We start from the raw sequence: 9,122 nt of genomic DNA on the forward strand, positions 1-9,122 counted from the left end.
TAGGGCAATACTGCGTCCCCGGGGGCGGTGCGGAGGCTGGAGCCTCCCCCCAGGACCTGAAGGGCGTGGGGCCGCGATTCCCACCACAGCTCCTCTCCCCTCGCCTGTTTGGCCCGTGCGGAGGCCAGGAGGGTCCTGGGGGGCGCAGGACATCGGGTTACTCTCAGTTTCATGCGGTGATGACTCTTGCTGCACCAGATGTGGTTTCAGGGCTGGAGCAAATTATGCCCCTGCCCCTGGTAGGCGGCGGTTGACCTGGCCAACGCCCTTGCCTCCAGCAGCCTGCCCTCACGCCATCCCAGCCCCACTTCGGGGGGGACCGGTCCCAGGCCTGGGTCGGAACCTGCACGGACATCCGTCACCGGCCGCTTCCACGCCCTCTCGCGCTGCTTTGTGGCCATGATGCTGGCGGACGCACTGGGCAAGAAGCAGCCACCACCCCAGACTTCGTGGTAAGACATACGCCAGAGAGTGGGAGATAAAGCCAACAGAAGTCCAGGGCCTTCTACTTCAGCAACATTTTTAGGGGTCCAGGGGTGGGAGGCATGTGGAGATATGTCACCTAAGGTGAAGGACAGACTGTTGGCTCGACGTCTAGTGGGCCTGGACTGTGGAGGCGACAAGTCCCTCATGGGGGGTGTTACTCCAGCCCATTCACGGAGTGACCCCAAAGCTGCTAGTTTTGAGTGGGGCCCAGAATAAGAGACAGCTCTGTGGCAGGTCCGGGCCACGGGAGCCAGCAGAGCCCATGGCGCCCGCAGGGTCGGTGTGGACTGAGATGCCGTGGGGAGCCCTCAGCACGGGCCTTTGGGGTTTGGGGGCGAGACCCTGCCATCTGCCCCAGGTGACTGCTCTCCCTTGAGAAACAGTTCTGGGCCTTCGTAGAGACCAAACGCTTGGCCACAGGCCACTGAGTCACCGTGCCACCCGGACTGCTCCTCGCGGACGGCGTCCGTCTGAGCCACCGAACCGCAGTGTTGGGCGTGCAGCACCTGTCATCCCGTGGAGGTGGTGTGTGTGTGGTCAGGCTCACACGGGCCCTGAAGGCACGAGTAAGTCACATGAACAAGTGGCCCAGATCCCCATGGCCCCCACTCCTGCTACACGGCTTCTCTCTCCCTGGCCTGGCCTAGGGCCTCGGGGGGAGTCCCCTCCGGTGAGCTGACGGGGGAAAGAAGGCTCAGGCCCGGCTGCCAGATGGGTCTGTCCATGCTCAGGACCTGCCACCTGATGTGGACAGCTGCCACGCTGCAGCCCCTCCCTGAGAAGTCCCCGAAGGACATGGTGGAGGGAAATCTTCCCAGGAGGCAGGACTTGGGCAGTGCGCTTGCTTGTGCACTGTGCTGGGAAGGAGAAACGGCCAGATGTGAGATTATACGCTGATCCCTGAGCTATGGCCAGTGGTTTGGCTGGACGGTCGGGGACTTGGAAGGACCATGACCGGGAAATTAATTGATGACAAAGGAATTTGGGGAAGAGGTGTGTGGACAGGTAAAACGTGGGTATCTGTGCTCCGTGTGAATGCCCACCACAGGGGGAGCTCGGCAGCGGACTCTCATCATCAGGCGGGCAGGTACCAGGCAGCCCCTTCCCCCAGCCACCCCGGCCGTCGCCCCCTGGGCTCCCGCACAAAGTGGCCACATGTGGCTCAGCAGCAGGGACTTCACCCACCAAAGCCCACCCGGCTCCGGCCCCCACTGCGTGCCCCAGGTACCAGCGGCGGACACCCACACCGAGCCCTCACCCGGTGCCCTTCCTGGGGCGACCGGTCAGCCACCTGCTGGCAGGCTGACGGCACTGGGCTGCCTCCGTCGTGGGAAGGGCCGGGCTCTGTTCTTACTGGAGTAGACATTCATTCGGGATGCAGATTTGCCTTCCCCACACGCTATACTTGCACCAAAATGACACCGTGGACTCCCAGAACGCCCCATCCGCCGTCCCGGTGTCCCACCAGCAGAGCTTTGACACAGGAGCTCGGTCCACGGCAAACAAAGTGCGGCGTGGGTCCACGCTCACGGAACTCACTGGTCTCACCGTGGGCCCACCGTCCTGTAGCAGCTGGCTGATGGGACGGCGGAATGGCCTTCTGAAGGCTCAGGTCCAGCCCCAGCGAGGTGGCGCTACCCTGCAGGCCGGGACAGCGTTCTCCTGAAGGCCGTATGTGCCCTGAGTCAGCAACCCACGTGTGGGGCCGTGTCTCCCAGAGCCAGGATTCACCGGCCCAGGAATCGGGGGGTGGAAATGGCTGGGGCCCCACTCACTATTACCTCTAGTGCCCCCCCCCCCAGCAGAACATTCACTTCCCACCCCCACGACCTTGGGCTCTGCTGCCCCAAAGGATCCGTTGCAGAGGGAGGGATGCTTCTGTCCTAAGACAGTGACTCCAGTGAACTGGAAATTCAGACTGCTGCCCGGCCACTCGGGGACATCCCCCCCCCCCACCGTGCCCCTGAATCAACAGGCAGAGAAGGGAGGTACAGTGTTGGCGGGGGACTGATCCTAACTGCCAAGGGCACATCGGACCACTGCTCCAGACTGGGGTGAGGAAGGAAGAGTGTCTGGAACAGAGCGGGTCCTATAGGACGTCTCATAGTTGTACCACCCTGGATTACAGTCAATGGGCTCGGGCTGAATCACCCCACCAGCCCTCCTGGATCCCCGGCTTTCATGCGGCAGACAGTGGGACATCCCGGGCTTCCTGAGCACCTGAACCAGTCTGTAACCTACACCTCCTTCTATCTCCTCCTGCTGTGTCTCTGGAGGACCTTGGCTGGTGCATCTATGCCGCATCCATGGGCCTGAAGCTTGAGCATCTGGATGTAGCTCATTTCCCACGGCTCCTGCTTCCCCTGCAGCTGGATTCCAGAAGGCTCCAGGCTCCCAAGTGATCTGAACACACAGATGTGACCCACATGAGGGCTACAGCCAGAGCTGTGTGTTTGGGGAAGGCGCCAGCCTAGCCCAGCTGGGCTCCCCACCTCCCCACTCATGACCTGACCCAGAGAACACAACTAGGAGCCCAGAGCCTCTGAGGGGCAGAGACGGAGCTAGCCAGGGGCCTCGGGTTATGTGTGGAGTGAGTGGGGAGCCCAGACCAAACCAGCCAGTGGTCACCCTGCTCACCAGGCCAGGGGCCATGCAGTCACCTGTGCCTCTGCTGCTGCCCCCATGCAGGCCCAGTCCAATCTCACAGTGGGGAACACCCCAGAGGATCCAGATACAACCTCATTGTTCCAATGCTGGGGACCCAGAACCTCCAACCCCAGATTTCCGGAGCTCTGCTCCCCAGTCCCATGGAGCCCATGGTGATTTCAGACTCAGCAAGTACCTCTAGAGCAGGGGCTGGCCTGCCCTCACTGTGTGCAGGGACCTGGGATACCATGATCACTCAGGGTCAGTGGCAGAGCTGGCCTTGGATGCTGAGGGATGGTCCTTCCCTGGGCTGCATCCTGCTCCCACCAACAGCCAGCTCCTGATCCTCTTTGCTGGATGTGTGCCAGACATGGACGGTGTTCCGGGAACACAGAGGGAGAGAAGGGCATATTTCCCTCTGGATGTGGCCAGGGAGTCATGCTGAGGGACAGGCTGTGTGAAGCAGGGGCTGTGGAAAGGGCAGGGCAGGCTTCCAGGTGATGTGACGTCGAAGCTGAACACGATGCCAGTGACCGGGTGGGGGCAATGTGCAAAGGAGCTTGGATTAATCCCGCGGGCCAAGGCATGACCCCTCTTGCCTCCATAAGGTCTGCTCTGAAGCTGTGGACAGAGGGGAGGAGGCAAAGCCAGAACCCAGGAGACTGGGGGGGGGAGGTGGAGGCAGCATCCGAGGGCAGATGGGGACGTGGCTGGAGAGGTGGCAGGGCTGGCGGACAGCAGAGGGTGAGGGAGAAGGTGGGAGCTCCAACATCGCTGCCTGAGCACTGGCTGGGGAGGGGACTGGGCGGAGTAATGGGCTCGGGAAAGACAGTTCAGCCTGTGGCGAGTCGATTTTGAGGAGCCCGTGGGATGATGACCGTCGAGTGGTCCAGGCCTTGGAGATGTGCCCATCATCCAGTGTAGGGTCAGCAAACCATGGCCAGATGTGGCCTGTTGCCTGTTTTTGTATGGCCTGCAAACCGAGAACACTTGTCACAGTTTCAGGTGGTCAAAAAAAATTCACCTTCATTAGCTACTATCAAAAAACTTATTAAAAACCCCAGAAAGTGACAGGTGTTGGTGAGGTTGTGGAAAACCGGAACTCCTGTGCACTGTTGGTGGGAACATGGACTTATGCTGCTGCTCTGGAGCTTAGCGTGGAGGGGCCTCAGAAAGCTTAAGGTAGGATCATCACGTGATCAGCAATTGAACTTCTGGATGTACCTCCCAAAATAAGAGACTGCAGGGTCTGGAAGAGATGTGTACACACACGTTCAAAGCAGCGTTATTCACAACCATTACAAAGGGGAAGGACCCCAAGTGTCCACTGATTGATGAATGGATAAACAAAATGTGGTCCATCCACACAAAGCCTGAAAAAGGCAGGACATTCTGACACCTGCCATAATGTGGATGGACCTGGAGGACATCAATCACACGGAGCGAAAGAAGCCAAGCACAAAAGGACACATGCTGCAGGATTCTATGTATTTGGGGATGTAGAGCAGCCAAATTCACAGACAGAAAGGGGAATGGTGGGTGCCAAGGGCAGGGGAGGGGGAAGGGGCTTACCCACCCCTGCCGTACATCTCAGGCATGGAGACTCAAGAGTGGGCAGAGCCCGGGAGTGTGCCAACCAGCTAGCGAGGGTGCCAGGGTGAGGGCAGAGCCCTGACAAGGCAGCATGCTTATGTTTGCAATTTTTCTAACAGCTCTTTTGAGATAGAATCCACATACCACCCAGCGCATTAATTTAAAGTGTACAATTTGGGGCACCTGGGTAGCACAGTCGGTTAAACATCTGACTCTTGGTTTTGGTTCAGGTGGTGATCTCGGGGTTGTGAGATCGAGCCCCGCAATGGGCTCCACACTCAGCAGGGAGTCTGCTTGGATTCTCTCTCTCCCTCTGCCCCTCCCCTCTCTCTTCTCTCTCTCAAATAAATAAATCAATAAAATCTTTAAAAATAAAGTGTACAATTCATTGGTTTTTAGCAAATTCCCAAAGTTGTGCAACCATCACTACAGTCGATTTTAAAAGATTTGCACCATCTCAGAAAGAAGCTCCACACCCTTTAGGTTGTGTGCTCTGGCATTGGGACCCCAGACGTGACGTGCAGGAGGAGGGCCACGTGGAGAGCCTGACCCAGCCACCCAGCCTTCCTGCAGTCCCCCAAGCTGACCCCGCAGTTGAAAGCAGCTGCAGCAGCCAGCAGAGGCACCACCAGAGAATCCTGAGAAATACGAAACCACTGGGGCAGCTGCTAGAGCCTGGGTAGTCTCTTGTGTGGGAACAGGTACCTGAGGGTCTCTGGGCCCCAGAGACTGAGCACAAGTCCAGGCAAGGATTGCCAAGAGCCCATCTGCGGGATGCTGGGGATTTCCCTTTGACACGGCAGCCATCTCCAGCTTGGCTTTGCCAACTAACTTTACACCAGGGAAGGGCAGGTGGGCTCTGACCAGAGAGAGGAGGAGCCAAGGCTCCTGTCCTGGACAGGGAAGAAGGTTGAGCCTCCTGGACTCAGAGTCCAGGCCCTGATCTCTACCTGGATCGCTCCACTGGCCAGAGGTGTGACTGTGGACATAGTCCATGTCCTCTCTGAGACAGCTTCCTTCTGCAACAATGGGGCCCTATCCCCACCTGGCCCCAGGCAGGTGCTAGCCGCCAGGTCACACCCCAAAGCAGGAAGGCCAAGCCAACTTGCCAGGAGATCCTGCAGAGTAACTGGGAGCCAGTGGACACCACAAGGCCCCGGGGGGATCCCTGGGAGGAATCCAGGGCCTCTCCCCAGCCAGAATGGGAAGTGGCTCCCGGCAGAACTCCTTTCCAGCAGACCTGGCCCAGGAGGATCTGGTCAGCATCGGCGAAACCCGGCAGGGCCATGGCCTCCTGAGGGCCCAGCCACTTGGCAGGCATTCCCCTGCAGTGGGGCAGGAGAAACTCTCCCACTGAGGGTGCATTCTGCACACTTCCGCAGTCCCTGCCCCCTCAGGACCCTACATTCCTCCCCATCTGTCAGGGAGAAACCCTTTTGTCCCTCCCCCCTTGGGAGGCCAGGCTCTGCCCTGGCGTGAGGCAGCTTTCCAGGAACCTTCCCCCACCGGCTCGGTCTCAGTGCTGGTCGGGTGGGAGAGGGAGGCCCCAGCCAGGGGTGGGAGGCTGAGGAAAACGGAGCCAGGGCCAGGATAGCGGGTCGGCACCAAAGGTGAGGGGCCGGAGCGTAAGGGGCCCAGAAGGCAGAACGTGGGGGCAGGTTAGGGCAATATGGGAAATGAAGCTGTGGGGCCAGGGCAGAGGCTGACCGCTGCCCGGGTCCACAGCGGCCGTTCAAACCTCCAGACCCTGGGCTTCCAGGCTCCCCAAGGCTGGGGGCACCTGGAAACCACAGGCAGAAGGTGTGCGTGCAGGGATGGTGAAAGGCGCCCCAGGAACCTGAACTCTCCACCCCAGCGCACCACTCCTCCAATCCCGCCCTGCCCGAAGGCCCGCATCACCCTCTCCCACTCTCCGCAAAGGAATAACGTAAGTGGGCGGCGGGGCGCGGAGCAGGTGTGCACGCGGGGAGCCGCCTGGCGGGACCCAGTTTTGTTAGCGACGCTCGGGGAGCCACACGCCTGGCGTACGCGCTTCCTCCCGGGGGGGCCGGGCGTGAGGCCGCGCCCTCCGCGATTGGCCGAACGGACCGCCCACGATTGGCTGAGACCCCGGCCCCCGCCCCCTGGGACGCGGGGGGGGGGGGGGAGTTGGGGGGGTGGCGCGGGGACAGAAGGCGCGGCGCGTGCTGCCCCCGGGGGTCTCGCGCGCCTCCGGGATAGGTGAGCCTTCACGAGGCCACGTCTTCCTCCCCACGGCGCGCGCTGCGCGTGTGGATCATCAACAGCTCTGGGGATAGCGGGCTGCGCGCAGCGTGCGGTGGGGGTACCGAACAGTTGCACCCGGGATCTGTGGACTGGGCTCAGGCAGCGGGGGCGCACTGGAGACCTGCTGACAGCTCCCGGAGGTCGGGCGGGGGGCGCACACGGGACCTGCGCACTGCGCCTTGGGGGACTCACTAAGCACCTGTTGGGAGCTCGGGGCCCACCGGGGACCTGCAGACTCCGCCCGGGGAGATGGGGTGGGGAACGCGCTCACGCCCTGGTGTTTGCAGGTTGTGTGCGCAAGGGGGAGGGCGAAGCGTGGCGGGAGGGCGAGGCGAGGGAAGGAGGGCGTGAGGAAGGAGGCGGCAGCGGCGCGGAGGAGGGTTATCTATACATTTAAAACCAAGCCGCCTGCGCCGCGCTGGGAAGACCTGGGGAGGGTCCGGCCGCACGCGCGGGACACGAGCGCCCCACGCTCCGAGGCGCGCACGGCCTGCTACCTCTTGGCCTCCTGAGCCTCTCTGTCCCTGGGCCCCAGACGACCTGGAGCGCGTACCCTGGGGAGTCGCCCCGCGGCACAGTTCCAGGGGCTCCCTTGGGGTTCTGTCGTCTTCCCACCGACCCCCGTTCCTCTGTCCGCCCCTCCTGCTGCGCGCGGGGGCTCGGAGGAGTTGCGGGGCGAGTGGATGCGGGCGCGATGGACAGCGGTGCGCTGCCCCTGCCCGCGCCCTCCGCGCCTGGCGTCTCGGGCGGCTGCGCTCCTCTGCGGCGACTCACATCCCCAGAGCTGCTGCGCTGCAGCCGGCGGCGACAGCCGGGCGCGACGGAGACCGGGGGTGGCGCGGCGGCCGTGGCGCGGCGCAATGAGCGCGAGCGCAACCGCGTGAAGCTGGTGAACTTGGGGTTCCAGGCGCTGCGGCAGCACGTGCCGCACGGCGGCGCCAGCAAGAAGCTGAGTAAGGTGGAGACGCTGCGCTCGGCCGTGGAGTACATCCGCGCGCTGCAACGCCTGCTGGCCGAGCACGATGCCGTGCGTGCCGCCCTGGCCGAGGGGCTGCTGGCGCCAGCCGCGCGCCCCCCCGCGTCCTGCGGGCCTCTCGGGACCCCCGCCGCCGCCGTCGCCTCGCCTTCTTGCGCTTCGTCGTCCCCGGGCCGCGAGGGCAGCTCGGAGCCCGGCTCGCCGCGCTCCGCCTACTCCTCGGACGACAGCGGCTGCGAGGGCGCGCTCAGCCCGGTGGAGCGCGAGCTGCTCGACTTCTCCAGCTGGTTAGGGGGCTACTGAGCGCTCCGCCCCCCCCCCCACGAGGTAACCTCCCGCGGCGGGGAACTGGGGGTCGGCGCAGGGGCAGCCGGGCGGGGTGGAGTGGACAGCCTCGCGGCTCGCGTCCCCGAGAGCAGCCAAGCGCAGCGCCAGGCCCCGGTGACGGCTTTGATTTCGCTCACTCTTCATTTTCCCCAAACTTTTTCAAGCCTGTGCAAGACCGGCGTTTGTTTGTCCGGGATTGCAAAACTTCCTCTCGCTGCTGCGTCGAAGGGGGAGCAGGGAGGGGGGCCCTCGGGCGGGTGAGGCCCCGAGTGCACGCGGATCCCGGGGCAGAGCGGGGCGCTGGGAGGCGGGGTGACTTTGCATTGCAAATCGTGCGCCGGGGCCGGGTGGCAGAAATGAGTCGGCGGGTGCGGAACCCTGACTCACTGCGGCTTGGAGCGCGCCCCGCCCCCGCCCCGGCCGGGGCCGCAGACCGAATCCGAGGCACCCACGGACTGGAGCTCCAAAACCAGCCAAGCAAAGGAAACTGCAGACTTCGCTTGTGGGCGGTGGGGCCGGGCCGGATCCCGCACTAATGCGCGTCCCCGTCCCCCCTCCCCTCCCAGCAGCCCCAGCCCTGGACGCGGAGCGGCGAGCACGCTCACCACCCGGGAGCGATGTGGGTGGCCCGTGCCTCGGGCCCACAGTCCCCGTGGGCGAAGCCACCACCCAGCCGGGACTCCGCCGACGGTCCCCCCCCCGTGCCGTCCAATCTGACTAAGTGCCAGTGTGGAGACGTCCCGGCCTGACCCCGCCTGGCTGGCAGCTTCCTCGGAACCCGACCACCCTGCCCCCAGAGGTTCTCCACTGGGATGGGGCTGGGGCACCA

At 63.3% G+C, this 9,122-nt stretch overlaps 1 protein-coding gene across 1 annotated transcript; it reads left to right on the forward strand.

The window, feature by feature from the left end:
• Nucleotides 1-7,684: 7,684 nt before the first annotated feature.
• Nucleotides 7,685-8,876, forward strand: ASCL2 (achaete-scute family bHLH transcription factor 2). Its single transcript, XM_032415096.1, has 2 exons — nt 7,685-8,293; nt 8,860-8,876. Exon 1 carries the CDS (start codon nt 7,685-7,687, stop codon nt 8,267-8,269), a length of 585 nt encoding a protein of 194 aa, XP_032270987.1. The 3' UTR covers nt 8,270-8,293; nt 8,860-8,876.
• The last annotated feature ends 246 nt before the right edge of the window (nt 8,877-9,122 follow it).

Source organism: Phoca vitulina, unplaced genomic scaffold (genome assembly GCF_004348235.1).
Source record: "Phoca vitulina isolate PV1807 unplaced genomic scaffold, GSC_HSeal_1.0 scaffold16, whole genome shotgun sequence".
NCBI classification, from domain to species: Eukaryota; Metazoa; Chordata; class Mammalia; order Carnivora; family Phocidae; genus Phoca; species Phoca vitulina.

Coding starts and splice junctions, on each gene's coding strand:
- ASCL2 (XM_032415096.1), top strand. CDS start 7,685: ATGGACAGCGGTGCGCTGCCCCTGCCCGCGCCCTCCGCGCCTGGCGTC.